The 18,780-nt window shown below is 41.1% G+C and overlaps 3 protein-coding genes across 4 annotated transcripts; 2 read left to right on the forward strand and 1 right to left on the reverse strand.

Annotated features, from left to right (window-relative positions):
- Nucleotides 1-195: 195 nt before the first annotated feature.
- atad5b (ATPase family AAA domain containing 5b) lies at nt 196-7,552 on the forward strand. The gene is made up of 14 exons (XM_086211244.1): nt 196-927; nt 1,651-1,986; nt 2,069-2,165; nt 2,260-2,342; nt 2,524-2,672; nt 3,465-3,636; nt 4,184-4,458; nt 4,570-4,663; nt 4,742-4,806; nt 5,491-5,638; nt 5,741-5,832; nt 5,908-6,659; nt 6,885-7,037; nt 7,259-7,552. The coding sequence occupies exons 1-14, from the start codon at nt 447-449 to the stop codon at nt 7,383-7,385; spliced, it is 3,024 nt and encodes a 1,007-aa protein (XP_086067370.1). The 5' UTR covers nt 196-446; the 3' UTR covers nt 7,386-7,552.
- On the reverse strand, nt 7,385-9,572 carry tefm (transcription elongation factor, mitochondrial). Its single transcript, XM_086211245.1, has 5 exons — nt 9,415-9,572; nt 8,717-9,204; nt 8,375-8,524; nt 8,120-8,298; nt 7,385-8,044 (listed from the first exon to the last, which is right to left on the reverse strand). Exons 1-5 carry the CDS (start codon nt 9,461-9,463, stop codon nt 7,783-7,785), a joined length of 1,128 nt encoding a protein of 375 aa, XP_086067371.1. The 5' UTR covers nt 9,464-9,572; the 3' UTR covers nt 7,385-7,782.
- Nucleotides 9,573-10,609: 1,037 nt separating this feature from the next.
- LOC147257361 (arf-GAP with dual PH domain-containing protein 2-like) lies at nt 10,610-17,291 on the forward strand. Of its 2 annotated transcripts, XM_086210177.1 has the most exons (11): nt 10,610-10,867; nt 11,774-11,904; nt 12,383-12,474; nt 14,482-14,567; nt 14,651-14,763; nt 14,866-15,012; nt 15,221-15,304; nt 15,387-15,449; nt 15,563-15,640; nt 16,494-16,722; nt 16,815-17,291. In XM_086210177.1, the coding sequence occupies exons 1-11, from the start codon at nt 10,780-10,782 to the stop codon at nt 16,841-16,843; spliced, it is 1,140 nt and encodes a 379-aa protein (XP_086066303.1). In that variant the 5' UTR covers nt 10,610-10,779; the 3' UTR covers nt 16,844-17,291. The 2 variants fall into 2 exon arrangements, with proteins under 2 accessions (XP_086066303.1, XP_086066304.1); XM_086210178.1 differs by lacking the exon at nt 15,221-15,304.
- The last annotated feature ends 1,489 nt before the right edge of the window (nt 17,292-18,780 follow it).

The following is an 18,780-nucleotide window of genomic DNA, read 5'->3' on the forward strand; positions in this document are numbered from 1 at the left end:
GGAATTCACAGAAGAGTAGGCTGCAAACCAAACTGTACACTTTTTCAACAAAAAACTGCATCAATTGGACACTATGATAGGAGAATTGTGTATTCATTTATTGATCGGGAAGTTCAACATTTGCCCAAACCTTTATAAGCGGCAACTCTAGGACTCCAGCTCAGTAGGTGGCGCTGCTGTACCTGTGCTGCTAGATCCCGCCATTGAACCGAAGAAAAAAGGAAGAATTTAAACTTTTCAGAGATTGAGAGCTAAATATCCAGACGCTTAGTGTTTTCGTGCTACTTTTAGAAGCTACCCATACTTTCGTGGGTCAAAGTTAAACGACTTGTTAGCTTTTGCCGTTCAAAGAACGGAACGTTATCGTCGTTAACACGGCGGAAGACTCCGGGACACCAGAGCGCTAAATCCAAAATGTTAGAGCTCAAACTCTGACGTTTTTGGCGATGCGAAACAAACTGACACGAACTAAAAAGAGTCAAGGTGCCTCACGCCTGCGGACATCCAGCGCATTAACATTAGCGCTTTCAGTGTCGAACTACGACAACACTTCACCTGAGAATGACAGTGGATCTGGAACTGCACCTCCACCGGAGAAAAAGAGAACCTGTTGCATAAAAGATGTTAAAATCGCTCCTATTTTCTTACGTTCACCACGACAGGGCAGAAGTAGAGGAAGCGGTCGTGTAGAGGAGGTGACTGAATCAACAGTCTCTCCTCGGAGCCAGGATGAGAGAAGACGGAAGGAGGTACCAACACCTCCAGCAGAATCTCCCCGGACCAGGAGGTCCTGGAGAGGACAGTTGTCCCCCTCCACCCTCCACAGCTGTCTGCGGGACATCCAAGCATCGAACACGGCCTTTCCTGTCCAGAACCTGTTTGAATGTCTGCAGACCAAAGCCAGAGATGGGCTGCAAGGTGCTGGAGGTGAGGTTCATGGATGCAGCGATTGTGAGATTCCAGGCCGGTATCCATATTGATATTTCAAAGCCCATACTGATATCTTTCTTTCGTTTTTTATGTTGTTTTTGTTATCTATTTTAATAATTGTGCCAGGGAAACCAAATACGCCGTATAGTAACAGTTTTTATCGTTCAAATTCAGTCTTCAACGTATCTGAAACCATGTGTGACTGTTCACATCAACAGAAACACTGACCCGTGACACCGCATCCCAGGAGATCCACCCTCAGCCTGCTATTATTAGAGTGTGAATTACAGTTGGGAATCACAGACATGAAGTAATAAAACACTATCACATTATTGCCTATGATCACTGCAGTACATCCTTCAGTAACTGCAGTAATTAATCTATTGCAGTACTGTGTCAGTGAGGCATCGTGATATCCACGAGACACAACAAAAAAAGAGCAAAGAAAAGGAATTGTGAATTTATTCAAACCTTTTTCTTTTTCAACATGCGAAGTGAACACAGTACCTAATTTGATATTATTCTTTGGTGCTCTGATATGGTATTGGAAGTGGAGGTAGAAGTATTGCCAAGAATTGCAGTATTTTATCCGACCCCCACTGCTGATTTTATTTTATGTCTTATTCATGAGATATCAGAGCCCCTGCAGGGTGTAATCTTCGTATTCGTTATGTGTAATTAGATTGAACCACGCCGCTAAACTTTCTTTTCTTTCCGAAGCAGAAAAAAAGATCAGCAATCAAGAGAAACACTCAAAAAAGAAAAGGAAACAGGAAAATGAAGAATCTCCGAAGGGGTCCAAAAGTCCGCGACCCAGTCTGACTCCGGAGGGTACCACTGGGATGAGTCGCCATCCTCTGTCCACACAGGAGGCTGAGAGCGTCGTCCAGCTGGCAAAGACGCGGCCCAGAATAAGCCGACTAAGCCGCACTCATCGACTGAAACGGCAAACTGAGAGAGAGAGCCTGGTGAAAAGTTACGAAGTCAATTCTTACGAAATGAATCAAACAAAACCAGATGACCGGTCAGTCATAAACTGCGACTTTGTCCAAAGAAGTAAAGCTTCACAGTTTCTCTTCATTCAAGGAAAATGTGTTTATGTTCTTTCAGTAATGTGAAGTGATCGTATCTTGTCCAGATTCCAGTTCTGAGGACGTGCTCTGGACAGACAAGTACGGCCCTCAGAGGTCCAACGAAGTCATCGGCAATTCAGTCTCAGTGAATAAATTACACAGGTATGTTTTACACAGCGAATAAACCCAGATTCTCGCTGATGGACTGGAAACCAATCCTAAACGGGATTTTTTTCTCTCTCTCTCTGAAACTCAGTTGGTTGAAGAAATGGAAACGAAGAGCGGACTGTGACGAGAAGAGGACGATGCAAGAAAGAAAACAGGAAGAAAACAGCAGCGGTATGAGCTGACGACGTGTCACTTTACGTTTACCCTCAAGGTCAAAATTTATATGTCTAAAAATGGGTTCTAACCTGCTTATTTCTGGCTGTTCACATGACAAGAATTTGATTTAAAGCACCCAGGAATTCACAGATGTTAGTGTTTGTGGCACACATGTAATGACTGCCCTCTTCTGCAGAATCATGGGATTGTGGAGACTTCCAGGGTGAGGCTGGTTCAGAAGACGGCGGAGAGGAGATGCTTTGCAACGCCATGCTAATTACAGGGCCTTCAGGTGTGGGCAAGACCGCCTCAGTGTACGCCTGCGCTCAGGAGCTGGGCTTCAAGGTTGGAATCCAAGCCAGAATAATATGAAATGAATATTTTATCACTGAATATAGGAAACTGTGAGATGAGTGGTGAGCTCTGGTTGTTTAGTGCTAGCTCGTTGATGCTGAGAAAGGCCTGCTAGCATAATGCAAGTTCTAAAAATGTCGGCTTCATCCCTAAGATTATCAACGTCAGTCTGAAATGATCAGTCATGAGATCAGAGCTTGGATAAACTGATAAAATGATAAATTAATAGCGAATAGCTTCGTACGACAGGCATTTTTCCCCCCCTCACCCTGTTTGCAAGTTCATCGGGTTTCAGATGAGGGGTTTTTCAAATTCTTGGGACACACACACTCACACACACGCCATCTATCCCATAATCAACTAGATTTGGTTTGCTGTTCCCTGCTGATTTTGGGATCCTGATTGTTATTTAATCCCACAGACACTCAACAATCAAGCCAAACATGCAGGATATTTCTGTTTTCCATAGCCTCCAACTGCACCAAATACATGAAAAGGTTTCTTATTCTAGTAAAGTAGGAAAAAACTGTATCGTTCCTCAAAACCACTGTATTTCTGATCTCTCTCTAACCAGATCCCATCCATTAAATCTCCTCTCGCTGATGTCCCTTTGATAACGAATACTGTAAATCTTTCCCTTTTCTTCCACTGAGCCTCTGCTGGCACCGAAGCCCACTGGGAAGACCCGCCTTCCACACTGAGACCCTCTCCTCCAGCCTCCCGCCCCTCTAGACATTAATTGTTCATAGTTGTCCTCTTTGTTCTCTCCAATTAAACTCAAAGGTATTCGAGGTGAACTGCTCTTCGCAGCGAAGCGGCCGCAATGTTCTGTCCCAACTGAAGGAAGCAACCCAGTCGCACCTAGTGGAGCCCTCTGGGAAAGACCCCCTGAAACCGGCTTACTTCAACAACTACAGCACCAAAAACTTCCCCCCTAAAACTGAAAAGGCTCCTGGTATGATATATGTGAGATTGCTCTGTAATCAGTTTGTGTAATTGGGGACACATCTGTGCAGTGGTGAAAAAAATGATCCTACGATCACAAACTAAGTGAGCGTTGTTTGTCTCCAAGTCTTTGGGTGTTCAGTCAAATGCCTGAAGAACTTGTAGATATTTTAAGATTTGGTTATTGGTTATTTTGGTATAAAATAAGCCAGTATAAACCAGATTTTTAAATTCTAAACTTTTTTTAACATGGAAATGTTTGCTATCAAGCAGCTAAATGAGACAGGCGGCAAATATCAAAGTGAATCTTTGGAAGTCGATCATGAACATTTTTTAAAAAAATAACACCTCAAATTTAAATTGGCATAGTTTTCTTGGAGTTTTAATCTTGAGGATTAAGGCAAAGATTAGATCAATAAAAACCGCTACTGTTTTGCTAGCTTATCCATAAAGTCACAAAACCCCGTGGGAGACGATGGGAATGTGCATCAACACTCCATTCCAAAGGGTTATCAGGAGTTTTATACTCAGGGGATTTATATTCTTGCCTTCAACAGGAAAATCTGTGGCTCCCAGAAATGTCATCTCCAGCTCTAAGAAGCGGCCAGCGCGGAAGCTTTGCCGCTTCGGTGAAAAAGGAAAAGGAAATCCAGCCACAGTCACTTTGGCGAACTACTTTAAGATGAAAGCCACAGCAGATCACTTCCACCTCGGTGGTCAGTCACCATCAGAGAAACCAGATGGCATGAAATCTGGCAACCTGACATCCAAGTCGGATCAAACTGTGTGGCAGAACAAAAAAACATCCACATCGCTCATTTTGTTTGAAGAGGTAATCCCTTTGGCAACTGTGAACCATAAGAACCTGTAATTTAATGGATATGAAGCGGTACATAAAACCATGTTCGGTCTCGGGTTGATCAGCAACTTTTGGTTCTGGCAGGTTGATGTCATATTTGCGGACGATGTTGGTTTCCTCGCAGCCGTCAAGACTTTCATGGCGACCACAAAAAGGCCCGTGGTTCTGACCACCAATGGTAAATGTGTACATTGTAACATTTAGAATAGAAACCAGCAGAAGACACGCTGTGATGGAACTCAAATGTCCTTCTTAGATCCCACATTCCGGGAGAGATTCAGCTGCACCTTGGAAGAAATCGTTTTCAAGACACCATCAGCTGTAAGTTGAGCTTTTACCACTGAACTGTTGGACGACCTCATCCTTAGAAGAACACACCAACTGCGTTTAGAAGTAATGTTCTTTTCCATCCTCCCTGGAGCCGGACAACACAAGAGACACTCATCTCTCCTCTGTGTTTACTTAAGGGAGCTGAGACTCACAAAGCCCAGCTGACCGCTAGTTAGCTCAGCCAACTGAATAGTAGTGGATGGGCAGGTGAGCATACCTGCTGTTCCTCTGTGTATTCTGCTTTGAAAAGATCGGGTTCTGGACCTTGGTTTGTTTAGAAGTAATCCTTGTCAGTTGGCTATGATTAGTAGCGGTAGATTCTCCTCCTGTCGTCAGCTAACTGGCTGATATCTCATCAGTAAATGTTACACACAGCCCTGATTCTCTTAATGCCGGAAAAGACTGTTTTGGAGAAAAATGTGATTGGTTATTTTTGACAGAGGTACGCTAACACATCCTAGCCTCTACCATTCACTGTGCTAAGCTAAGTAGCACTGAGCAGGTCTCTGTGGGTCTCAGAGAAGGGTGTCCGTCTTCTCGTCTGGCTCTGGGAAAGGTTATAAATAAGTGTACTTCTCAAAAAGTTGCTTTATATTGCATATTTATTTGTGAAGTACCCACGAAAACCAAGGCAGAGAAAATGTTGTGAGAAACATGCACTCTGTCCTCTCCCAGCTGCATGTCTGTAGCTACCTACAGCTGGTGTGTTTGGCTGAGAATGTTAAACTGGACTTGCACGATGCTGCAAGTCTCTTCACGCTGACCCGAGGTGACATCAGACGCTGCCTGCTCCAGCTGCAATTCTGGGTGAAGAGTATTCAAGGTTTGCCACAATAACAGAAAACCTTTTTGTTTTATTGCCCAAAGGGTTTCACAATCAATTCTCTGTACAAGTGCACAGATTTGTATCATTTTTCTATTACAGACTTCCAGCTTCCCTCACCTGACATATGTTGCACTGCCAGCATGCTGGGTCTCCATCCTGTGACCCGGAACCATCTATTGACCCTCCTAAAGGTAGCATCTTTGCTATTGTTTCACACATTTATTAGACATAACGTCTCTCACATGTTTGCAATTCTTCCCCCTCAGTCCTGGACTGAGCCAGACACCAACCAGCTCCTGAAGCTCCTTGCTGAGAGCTGGAGGAGAGAAGTTCCTCTGCTCTACTCCAACCTGGAGCTGCTCCTACCCATCGGGACCCAGACGTCTCCAGCCCTGGAGGAGGTGGCCTCCTCTGAGCTGCAGAGGGAGCTGGCTCCCTCTGACGTCCAAATGAGTGCAACAGCAATGAAAAGTGACTCAGTCAGGAATGTATCCAGACTCAGCAGAAAGAAAAACACAGCAGCAGGAGTTGCACCTTCCAGTTTAACATCAAGACCTCAAAGACCATCGTTGACTCAGTTAAGAGCCCCAAATTCAGATGGCAAGACTGATCTAAGTGCAGCCAAAGCAGCAGCTGACTGTTTGGATGCCCTGAGCAACTTCTTTGACCTCATGTCTCACATCGACTCCACAGTTCCAGCTACAGAGTTCCCGGTTACAGGATCCTGCAGACGAGAGGAGTTTGTCTGGACCGGAGCAGAGTTAAAGGACAGCTTGTTGGATGAGATGAGGGAGGAGGAAGTCAGGAGCTGTAATCAGGAGAGGCTGTTAGACATCCAGGCTGCTGTTGAGGGTTTGGGGTGTCACAGCTGCTGGGGTCGAGTGTCTGAGGTGTGGACAGGAGCCCAGAGATGCAGACAGAGACTGGGAGAGGTGAGCTGGACAAGGCTGGTGGAGACGCTGACATTCTCCAACAGAAAGAGTCTGATTTGTAGTTCTCAACCTCTGAGTGCACCAAGGTGAGTGAATTCTCCACTTTAACCTCTAAATTCTTACTGAGACTGTTAATGGCCCGTCAGCATAGATGTCCTGTTACATCTGATGTCACTTTGTCTAAATTAGACAAACAACCTTGTTTAACGGTGACACAATGACCTTGCACATTTTTTCTGTACTGTTTTAAAATGCAATGCAGGCGTTCCCATTTAAAATTCCTCAGGTCTAATAGTTGCGCGTCTCCCCAGTGTCTCCCAGAGGAGGTACGAGCTGAGCAGGGCCGTGCTCAGCAGCCGGTGCTTCAGCCTGCAGGGGAACAGACAAGCCGTCACCGTTGACTACATGCCGGTCCTCCGCGCCATCAGTCGCTCTCAGAGACAAAAGAGAGACGAGCCAGTCAGGTGAGCCCAGATACAACAGAACACGTTCGAGCCGCATCAGAAAACAGAATGAATGGTAGGTTAATCGGAGCCAGCTGGTGTTACCAGGTCAGTCCTCTGCTGAAATAATCACTGGATAAAAGAAACTTACTCCCAAGTTGTGAGCCTCAGGTTCAACCATTTAATGATATACCCTGAAATTCTTTGTAGGCAGAATTAAACTGATTAATCCACCATGTTAGGTGTGGGGACTACCTGAGCAGCCTCCACATGGGCCTCTCCAAGTCGACTATCCAACACCTGGCTGAAGATTTCCCTGACAACAGCTGCTTAACATCAAATCCTCGCAACCACATTAAGTATTTATAATACTCTTTATTTATTTTATCTGAAAATAATGCAACACAGATGAGGAGTTACATTTTATTTGAATTGAAGCGCAATCATGTATAGTCAATAAGTGTTTTTTTGTTGTTGTTTTTTTTAACAAGTGTCCTGGTGCTGTACTTCTCTCATTGCAAAAACAATTAAATAAATCCTGCAATAAATAGAACTCCTCATATTTCATACAATCTACCAAAGTAGACCTCAGATGTAGCAACACCATAGCAGCAGTGTTAAACAGATGGTCCGTCTACTTTGCAGTAGAAGAAGACTATCAAGCAGTCAGGTACCATCAACGCAGCAGGACCTGACAAGTGTGACAGGTCTGAACAGGTCTTGAATACATTGATGTTGTGTCTGTGGCCACATCAGCTACTGACATCTAACTGGAGGATTCGCCAAGCAGTTCGTAAAACGCCACTGCCTGAAGAAGTGCGTCGCAGAGTTCTTCTCCTTTTCCTCTGCCCATCCCAAACGCCTTCCTGTACTTGAGGAGCAGCTCTGCGGGGAAGTGGACACGAGGATTCTTCTGTGTCACAGACTCTGTCATCAGCCGTTGCACCACCTGCACCCCGCTGGTCCGAGAATCGCCGACCATCAGCCCGAAATGACGTCCCACAGCATTACGAATCATGTTCAGAACTCTAAGGGAGCAAGAGTCTCATCATGATTTGCTTTTCCTTGGGGGCTTCTGTACCTCTAAATGCCCTTTTTCTTACCTGGGAGGAATGTTTATGTCTGGTGGGGTGTTTTTGGGCTCCAGCAGAGCAAACAGCATGGCCTCCACTGTCCTCATGTGGGTGACTATGGGTAACAGGGCTGAGTTGGGGACTGAGATGGATGGTTTTTCTATGATGTAGAAGTCAGCTGAAGGGAGGCAGGACACAGCTGCAGACACCTGGAGACAAAGACACATTTTTGTCTGCAAAGATTTTCTCACTCAGGATCAATTAGTGAAATTTATTCACACTCACGTCGTTCAGGTAAGCAGAAGCCATGTATGACCCCTTCAGGAAATTAGGACATACAATCTGTTGCCAGTCCAGCACCATCATCCCGCGGTCCACGTGAGCCCAGGAGATCCTAGTTGTCGAACTTACTACCGATACGATGGAGTTGGCATCCTGAGTAAACATATACAGAAGAAGTTTAACAGCTGAGAAGATGCCCAGAGGAACAAAACCTGTAGTTTCAGGGAGATGAGACTTGAATATCATAAGCCTGTTTTTATAAACATAATATCGACATCAGTAAACATCGGACAAATTAGCTCCGAAAATATCGGCATATCGAATTCGCACGACGCAGGGCCTCACCTCCAGCCAGGACACGTCCACCTCGGGCCTGATGAATTTGCCCAGTTGAGCCTTGACTTTCTTCTTCTTAACCGGGTTGAGAATCGCGTTGAAGACTATAACGGCGCTTTTGTGCTTAAATCTCGGAACCTTGACCAGGCTCTCTAGAGTTTTAAAAGGGCCGTTTTTAGTTCTGTAGTCCACAATACTGAGCGACTTTCGACCTCTCAGTAACTTGATACCCGCCAGATCCGCGGGTGTGCCGTTGTTAAGAATCTGCAGGATGGTGTCCCGCTGCTCGGAAGTGTAGCAGGCGTCCAGAGACACGCTGTCGTCATGTTTACAATGATCGGAAGAGGTAGAGGAGGTGGAGGCGTTTAGGGTCTCGAAGCATGCCACTGGTACTCGGCTCCTCCAACAACATGTGCACTGGAGATATTGTATCTCCAGCTCGGGGAGAGAGACGATCCTGGTGCGTTTGAACAAGCCTGCGTGTCCCGTAACCCGACCTGCGGGAGGCACAAGGCGGGGGTTAAATTCTCCAATTAACCTGGTTGAAGTTCAAGTTGCGAGAATTTTAAGCTGAAAGGTTGGAGGTTTAAAACAGATGGCATTGGAAACACAGGCCTTGATAGCAATAACAAGTTAGCTGAAGAGTTCCATGCGCTCAGAAGCAGTTAGTTCATGAATCGTTACCCGCAACTAACGTGCTTACTTACCACTATGAGTCACCAACGACAGAAATCTCCTGGCGACCCACATCTTCATCTATATAGGTAAAAAAAACAGTCGGAATTGCCACAACATTGTAAAAGTCAAGCAAACGTTGTCCTTCGGGTATTGTCCGACACGTCTAAATGACCGACGTGGCACAAGAACACCACCACCGATGGTTCCGGAGTTTTTTTCTTTTAATGTTCACTGCTGAATTGTACATCGATTTTAAAACTGAATACCACTACGTGTTGGTCAGGATCAGTACTTTGCTCTTATTCACGTGGAACTGGTGGCTTTTTTCGGGACCATAGATTTTGACTGAAGACATACTGAGGTTCCCTCCCTCATGTCATCATTTATCATTCATTAGGGTCTGACTGCCGGAAAGTTTTTGTCTTCTCTGAGACCATTTACTCTCTAAAAAAACCCAGTACATTATACAGTATATCAAGTAGGGCTGTCGGTTGATTTAAATCAATCAAATGATTTGTTACGTAATAGATTGATTTGAATAATCACGTATATCAGTCGGCTGTGACAAATATTTACAATATTTCAATTCAAATAGGTGAAAGAATAAACACAACTTTAGAGGCAGACTAGACACCGCTGAGAAGTGCAATATTTTCGATTTCAGCACATTTTTAAGTCTCTCCTTGTACACAGACAGTGACACAAAGGAATCCATTAAATGTACATTTTCAAAATATGCTTATTAGACACTTTTCTGTACCACTTGCGGGTGATTTTTTTATACCATAGATTTTGCTTTGCTATCTTTTTTTTTTAACCTGTAATTTAAAGACTCAGGAAAAACTCAATAAAGGTGCCTTAGTGTGCAGTGGTAGTTATACATTGTAACATTTTCATATAAATCGGACATATGTTTTCTCATCATATTTTAATCATACGTGGGGTGTTTTGTAGCTGACTGTTATATACACTTCCCCTCCCGGCCATTGACTACATTGTTTTGAACTTAATGAACTTAAATGAGCTGTTACACTGGAGAACTATTGTATTTTGTACGTTTTTTTCTTCCTCCATGCAACGCAGCTTTAATTCAATAAAGCCAACTTAAAATTAAAAATAATGGTATTTATGGTTAACCTTTCTCGACACAACCGCTCATCCTCTCTTTTGAAAGTGGTGACGTCTCTTTCACTTCCTTTCCTGGTTATTTCTGGACCTCTACGCTTGTGAGCAGAACAATAAACTTCATGATGCTGTGCTGGTAAGAGGAAATGCTAGGCTGCGTTTCGCTGGGCACGGAAGACAATTGGTGTTTTTCACCTGCTATGGAGTCGAGTAAATCTCTATCATCCAAACTATGAATCAGTCTGACGGAAGTCATACTATCTTCACCTATGGCCAGCCTGGAGAGAAATAACAGGATCCTCCTTGATTTGACGCGACAGCCATGTAACAACCTGTGTGCTGACTGTGGAGCCCCTGGTGAGTGCGCAAATATTCGCAAGTATCATTTACTCATTCTAATTAAGACCTGATACCAACGACCGTTACTGGTAGATTTCCCTGTCAATTTGCTTGTTTCCCTTGTGTAAGTTTAACTGAAATTAAATGGTCTAAACTCCTTCTACCACATTGATTTTTGTGTTCTAAAATGTCATTTTATGACTAAGTCATCTGTCGGAATCAACTTTCATAAGGGGAAGTGGTGGCTGTTGTGTGTAGTATAACCTCAGTGTTCCTCTTATCAAGCCCAACTCTTGTGGCCATCACTGACAAGCAGAGAAAACACAAGTGTGTGTGTGTGTGTGTGTGTGTGTGTGTGTGTGTGTGTGTGTGTGTGTGTGTGTGCGTGCGTGTGTGCGCGTGTGTGTGTGTGCGTGTGTTCTTGTACTTGCTACATGCTGAGGACTAGAATACATATTTAACCAACAGAGTGAGGACAGTTTTGGAAAGTGAGGACACTTTAGCTGGTCCTCACATCTTCAAAGGGCAGTTTGAAGGTCAAGACTTGGTTTTAGGGTGGAGGTTAGAATCAGGTTCAGGAGAGGTTTAGGGTCAAGGTTAGGGTCAGGCAGTCAGTAGAGATGGTAAGGTTTAGCGTGAGGGGCTAGGGAATGTATTACGTCAATGAAATTCCTCACAAAGATATAAGTACAAGGGTGTGCGTGTGTATTTACTGATTCCTTGTGTGAAGACACAAGATTGTTTGCTTTAATTTATTATTCAAATTTACGCACATGTATTCTACTTTATTCTGGAAATGAGAGATTTATTTGAATGTTCACTTCACCAGGTTGTGGTCTGTACCTCCTGCTCACACAGTTAAAGTTTCTTTGGTACTTGGTGCCCTGTTGGTAAATTAAAGACTTTAATACTTCTTGCTTGCAGAGCCGGACTGGGCCTCTTACACTCTGGGGATCTTTGTGTGTCTGAACTGCTCAGGGATGCATCGTAATCTGCCCAATGTCAGCAAAGTCAAATCCATACGTCTGGATCTCTGGGAGGATTCACTGGTCGAGGTAGAGTCACATTCAGACATCTTTAATATGTATATTTATTGTATTTTCTTAGTATTGCATTCTTTCTTTATTCTTTTGGCTATTATTCTGAAATCAATTATCATTCTTTATTTTTCAATTCTCTCTTTTTTTTTTTTAATTTCTTCAAGATTGTGTTACCCTGCACATATCTGAGCATGCAACCAACATATTTGCTTACTGAAACCTCATCTGCACATTCATAATCTGCTCTAAATATAAATACATGGGCAATTTTAGATTATACTCCTGTTGTACTGTCTATATTATGTAGTTTATTATATATAATTCCATGGGGTTTATCTTGTTATGCAAAATAGCAGAGCAATTTTTTCCAGTTTTACTTAATCCGGTTACCCTATAAATGAATTAATCCTCCTCTGAGAAAAGAATCTGCAAAAATAAATAAATGTAACTTGTCTTCCTCTAACCTTTTAAAACATGTGTCTTGTGCTTCCAGGCCATGCGCGAGAGGGGGAATTCTGCTGCTAAAGCCATTTATGAGAAGTGTGTTCCCACCTTCTTCTACCGGCCTCAGCAGAAAGACTGCGTGTAAGTGAATGTCAGCACATTTGACAGAGACTCACTGTAAACTGGAGAGTTGAGTTGGTGAATGTGGAGGAGAGCTGAAAGAGGAACAAAGACTTAAGGTCTTTGAGGAACTGAGGTGCAGCTGTCACTCATTTCAAGATACTTCCAGTATTTTGGAACTTTGCTCTATTTTCTCAGCTTTTGGGGTCAAAAGGTTTAACAGGGAGAAAGAATTATTATATGATATGATATATGATATTATATATAATATATGATATGATATATAATAAATGATATGATATATGATATGATATATGACATTATATATAATATATGATATGATATATGATAAATGATATGATATATGATATATGATATGATAAATGATATGATATATGATATTATATGATATATTATATGATAAATGATATGATATATTATATGATATATGATGTATGATATGATATATGATATGATATATGATATGATATATGATATGATATATGATAAATGATATGATAAATGATATGATATATGATAAATGATATGATATATGATATGATATATGATATATGATAAATGATATGATATATGATATGATATATGATATGATATATGATATGATATATGATATATGATAAATGATATGATATATGATATGATATATGATATGATATATGATATGATATATGATATGATATATGATATATGATAAATGATATGATATATGATAAATGATATGATAAATGATATGATAAATGATATGATATATGATATGATATATGATATGATATATGATATGATATATGATATGATATATGATATATGATAAATGATATGATATATGATAAATGATATGATAAATGATATGATAAATGATATGATATATGATATGATATATGATATGATATATGATATGATATATGATATATGATATATGATAAATGATATGATATATGATATATGATAAATGATATGATAAATGATATGATATATGATAAATGATATGATAAATGATATGATAAATGATATATGATAAATGATATGATATATGATATGATATATGATATGATATATTATATGATAAATGATATGGTATATGATATGATATATGATAAATGATATATGATAAATGATATGATATATGATGTGATATGATATATGATATGATATATGATATGATATATGATATGATATATGATATATGATAAATGATATGATATATGATATGATATATGATATGATATATGATATGATATATGATATGATATATGATATGATATATGATATGATATATAATATAAGATATGATATATATGATATATGATATGATAAGATAAAGTAGAACATGTACAGAGAAGAGTGGATCACAGAAAGTGGGGGGCAGATTTCACCCACCATGTGGTTTGACAGAACAACAAAAAACAATCAAACAATAATAATGATGGCAATGAGATTATAAATATACTGTAAATATCTGCCTACGCTGTTCTCTTTTTTCATTCATATTTTTCATAATTTGATCAGGAGGCAGAGAGACACTTTGTGCAGGATGTCAGTTGTGAAACAAAACAAACGAATGAAGAGGAACCAGAGACGGTGGTACACAAAACATCATCTGTCAAAGTCATAAAAACAAAAAAAATAACATGAATATTCACGGTACTCATGGTTGAAAACCTTTTGGGCAAATGTGGTAATTGACCATCCTCTCCAGAGCCAGACGGGAGGACAGATCCTTCTGTCGCCCTCTGGTGCAGGACAGAGCTGAGACGCTCAGACAGCGACTGACTGCTAGTTAGTTCAGCACACTGAATGGTGGTGGAAGGGGAGAGGAAGAATATCATCATAGAAAAGAAAAAGAAAAGGTTCAGGGTCTTAGTTTTTCCTGAGGTATTCGTTCTCATTAAAACACTGGCTGAAGGGGAGGATGTGAACTTAGTGTATTTCCTCCAAAGTGGTGTGTTCCTTTGAGAGTCTTTCATTGATAAGCCATTAAACATGATGGGCCTTTTGCTTAACTTTCAGGGTTCTTAAGGACCAGTGGATCCGTGCTAAGTATGAAAGAAGAGAATTTACAGGAGAAAACAAGTTTCCACACGCTTATAGCACAGGTACTTATCTTGGATTCTTTTTTCCTACATACATAACAGAACGCAGTTTTATTAATAGTATTTATTTGTTGCATTCGACCTAGATGTGTTTGAGTCAACACTATGGAAGAAGGGCAAAGATAACAAGCAGTTTTTAAAGAGGATCTTTCTGCTGTCCCGCAGAGACTTCACACTCAGATACTTCATTAAAGAGGATGTGAGTAAAGCGTTATTGCCTTGTGACTGTTTATGAATAATTCCCAGTGTCTTATATGCACACTCGAGTCTTTTTGAATAATCTTTCTATCTGTTCATGAAGTCCAAAGGTCCCAAAGCCATTATCAACATGAAGGACATGAATGCAGTGTTCCAACCAGAAAAGATCGGTCACGCTCACGGCCTGCAGATCTCCTACGTGCAGGACGAACGTACCAGGAATCTGTTTGTTTACCATGAGAACGGACAGGTTAGCTTGCTCCTTTTTTTTTCTCTTTTTTAATATCTCTGCAAGTACAGCACAGACCGACTCAGTATTCACCATTGAATCTCACACTTGATTGACAACAGCATGTTTTATTGATTCACCTTGCACACGTTTATGTCTCACCGAACACATGTTACAGTTGGTAGGCGGTGTCCTCTGCAGTAGTCCTCATAATGAACTGTCTTTACAGGTAATTGTGTCCTTTTTCAATGCTATTCGGGCCACACGTTTGGATTACCTGCGAAAGAAAAATCCCACTCTTCGAGAAAATGATGTGAGACATACTGAGCTTGAATATATTGTTGAAGTGTCTAACTGCAGCATTCACTCAGTCCTCTATGTGTTTCTTCACATAGTTAATACCTCAGATAACAAGACATTGCCTAAAGGAAGGATACATGGAGAAAACTGGTCCAACGGTGTGTTGACGGTCTACGTTCATCACACATTTTTCTTCCTGTACTCTATGCCAAATTGATTGAATCAATTTTCTTCCTTTTCTTTATTGTTTTTATTTGCTTTTTTCTCTCAGCAACGGGAGCCATTCAAGAAGAGGTGGTTCACGCTGTGCGCAATGAACAGAAAGCTGCTATATTATAAATCACCACTGGTAATGAAGACACGCTTTCTTGGGTGAAATGAGTAAATGTTTGCAAAAGTCCAAAACATTCAAAAACTAGAAAGTACTCAGAGAGCACAAACGTCTTGGAAGGTGAACTTTCAGCCTCTGACGCTCGGTGCTGAGGACCTATTATGTGCTTGTGGTGAATTGTGGCGTAAATATTACTTTGTTTATCCACTAGGTGTCGCTAGAAAACACGCGAGTACACTATGTCACATTACAGGATCACATCAAGTGCAGACAACACAGTGTCATTTTGATGTAAATCAAATTATGTTTGTTACATCAGGTTTACTTCCTGTAAACACCAGGTGCTGTGATGAACTTAGACCTAAAATCAGCTTATAAATGTGGGAAAAGATCAGAATCCAAATTGTCCCCCTTGCCGCAGTAACACCACTTAACAAACTCATCCATCACCGTAACCCGTCACCAACATTCTGACCATATTGGAGGCTGATCATGTTCGCCCACTAGGGTTACATAAAAGTGTGAATAAACATGTCATTTCCTGTTGTCGCAAAGTGGCGAGATGACGAGTCACCCTCATAATTGAATGCGTTCTTTGTTGGCCCACCCTGCAACTCCCTCCACCAAGTTTGGTGCAAACCGGCTCTGCGGTATGATAATGTTGACGGACAAACAAATACCACCGAAAACATGATCATATTGGCAAGGAAAATATGAAATTCGATGAAAACTTTTCTGATTGTCAAGCAATAGTTAAAGACCTTGTTTATAAAACTACAATAATGAATGAAAAAATGAGGTTTAATTGAAGAGGGAACAATCGAGCGTTTGTTCCACGTGTTATGTTCATGCTCCTTGTTGTCACGGTCAGGACGCCACAGAGTTGGGCGCTGTCTTCATCGGCAACGAGAGCCACAGATACTCCGCATCAGAGAGCAGCAGCCGGAGCTCCAGAGGAGCGCGGTGGCACTGTGGCATCACCCTGCAGACACCAGGGAGGCAGTTTGTGTTCATGTGTGAGCAGGAGCAGGAGCAGAGGGAGTGGCTGGAGGCCTTTAGAAAGGTCATCTCTCAACCCATGACCCCGGAGGACTACGCCAGTAAGACACTCGCAGCTCCGGTATGAGATGTGTTTGGTCACGGTTAATTACATTTTTGAGTTTCATAATCTTTGTCTTTTTTTCTTTGTTAGATGAAGCCAACTTGGGAAGAGGGAAATGACTGGAGCAGTTCTATCTCTTTGCTAAAGGATACGTCAAAGAGACTCCACAAAAAGACGCTCTGGAGCCTGATGGAGCAAAACAGTCAAATTCTTTCCCATACTGACAGATGACTCAGCGTCAACAAGAAATCTTAAATTGATTCTAATGTTGGAAAAGCATTCTTCCACAACATGTTACAAATTCACTGTCATCAAGATTGTATTTAATATTCTGTATTTGCACAAGCTGATTTTCCTATTTTAGTCAAAATACTTTAATTTTAGCTGTATAATAATTGTTATGAAGCAGATAATTTCTTTATTTCCATGAATTACACAGTTCCAGAAAATGAGTTCCTTTTTTTTCACTTTGTAATTTCAGAAATTTGTATCAAGAGCAAGAACTTTTTAATGACTTTTTATATTATTATACTACATTATAACATTTTACAACATTAAAATATATATAAACCCTCCAAAAACACATTTCCTACCTCAGGCATAAAATCCTTCATAATATCAATTTTTTTTTTCCACCTATAAGAGCCAACCTTGTACCACTCTTCACAGACAAAAAGTTTACCAGTAATACATGAAATATATGTGGGCTGCACGGTGGTGCAGTGGTCAGCCCTGTCGCCTCACAGCAAGAAGGTTCCAGGTTCGAGTCCCGGCTCCAGCACAGGATCTTTCTGTGTGGAGTCTCCATGTTCTCCCTGTTCCTGTGTGGGTTCTCTCTGGTACTCCAGCTTCCTCCCACAGTCCAAAGACATCAAGAGGGGACGAGGCTGACTGATACTCTAAATTGACTGTAAGTGTGAATGGTTGTCTGTCTCTATGTGTTGGTCCTGTGATGGACTGGTGACCTGTCCAGGGTGAACCCCACCTCTCACCTGAAGGCTGCTGGGATAGGCTCCAGCCCCCCCCCCCCCCCCACAACCCTTAATAATAGGAATAAGCGGAAGAATGGAGCGGATGAATGGAGTTGGACACACTTCTCAGAAAAATTACATTTATTTTGAATTTTATTTGTTCCACCCTTAGCAGTTCAAAATCCAGAAACAGTCACAAATATATATAAAATACTACTAATAATAAATATTATATAAATAAAATCAATAGATGGCCTGCCAAACACATTTACCTAAAATAAATACTTTCTGTTAGATACAAAAAATAAGCCAGCCATAATAAGCCATTCACTATATTCACTATACTAAGCCATTAAGATGCTTAAATCAATATTCACCTCAAAATTCCAAACAAATTTTACATTTATTTGACTTGTCCCAATAAATAGGAATGTTATTTGACAAAATAAAGTTTCACTCACTTTCAGTGTGATGGGGCGGGTCTTTGTGTCAGGGCTGTATGACCAACTGTCTTTTTATATGATGGTTTTGGTCTTTATCTAAAATTAGAATTATTTGATAATTCTTGATTTGAATGCAGACCTATTTTACTTATAAGAGATCCAAAATAAATATAATAACTAGAATTTTTTTTCATTTTAGATGTACCAGCTACTCAGTGTGTACCCTTAGTATGTTTTGTAGACACACACACACACACACACACACACACACACACACACACACACAAACGAACCCTTATTATCTGCCACTAAGTGTCACATCCATGTAGTTTAGCCCAGCTGCCAGCAGCAGTCCTGTAACTTTATTTCCAGAAGTGTTTGAGGCTGGGATGAACAGAAACAGAATTTTGAGGGGTCTCTTTTACATGCAGCAGCAAGATAAGATAGAAAAGCACAGACCTTTCACTCCAGAGTGGACGACCAGAAATGTTTTTGATATCTGTAACGGCCCCGAGTTAAAAAAAAAAAAAAAGATAACGTCAGAACAACTATTCAAAGTCAACTTTTGCCATGTTTGGCGAAGAAAAAACAAGGTTCACACGAAGTTAGCAGTAGATTTCCGGCTTTTTAGCGCTTCTGTTG

This window comes from Aulostomus chinensis, chromosome 8 (assembly GCF_037954235.1).
Source record: "Aulostomus chinensis isolate RoL2024-O1b breed Wild chromosome 8, RoL_Achi_v1.0, whole genome shotgun sequence".
Classification (NCBI taxonomy): Eukaryota; Metazoa; Chordata; class Actinopteri; order Syngnathiformes; family Aulostomidae; genus Aulostomus; species Aulostomus chinensis.

Bases quoted from the DNA above. Each gene is read 5' to 3' on its own strand.
- atad5b (XM_086211244.1), top strand. From the start codon at position 447: ATGCGAAACAAACTGACACGAACTAAAAAGAGTCAAGGTGCCTCACGC. The intron at 2,166-2,259 runs GTATGTTTTACA...TCTGAAACTCAG, and splicing joins TCAGTGAATAAATTACACAG to TTGGTTGAAGAAATGGAAAC. The intron at 2,673-3,464 runs GTTGGAATCCAA...TTAAACTCAAAG, and splicing joins CTCAGGAGCTGGGCTTCAAG to GTATTCGAGGTGAACTGCTC.
- LOC147257361 (XM_086210177.1), top strand. From the start codon at position 10,780: ATGGCCAGCCTGGAGAGAAATAACAGGATCCTCCTTGATTTGACGCGA. The intron at 15,013-15,220 runs GTTAGCTTGCTC...CTGTCTTTACAG, and splicing joins TTTACCATGAGAACGGACAG to GTAATTGTGTCCTTTTTCAA. The intron at 15,641-16,493 runs GTAATGAAGACA...TGTCACGGTCAG, and splicing joins TATATTATAAATCACCACTG to GACGCCACAGAGTTGGGCGC.
- tefm (XM_086211245.1), bottom strand. From the start codon at position 9,463: ATGAAGATGTGGGTCGCCAGGAGATTTCTGTCGTTGGTGACTCATAGT. The intron at 9,205-9,414 runs GTAAGTAAGCAC...TGCCTCCCGCAG, and splicing joins GTCGTTGGTGACTCATAGTG to GTCGGGTTACGGGACACGCA. The intron at 8,525-8,716 runs GTGAGGCCCTGC...ATGTTTACTCAG, and splicing joins TGGACGTGTCCTGGCTGGAG to GATGCCAACTCCATCGTATC.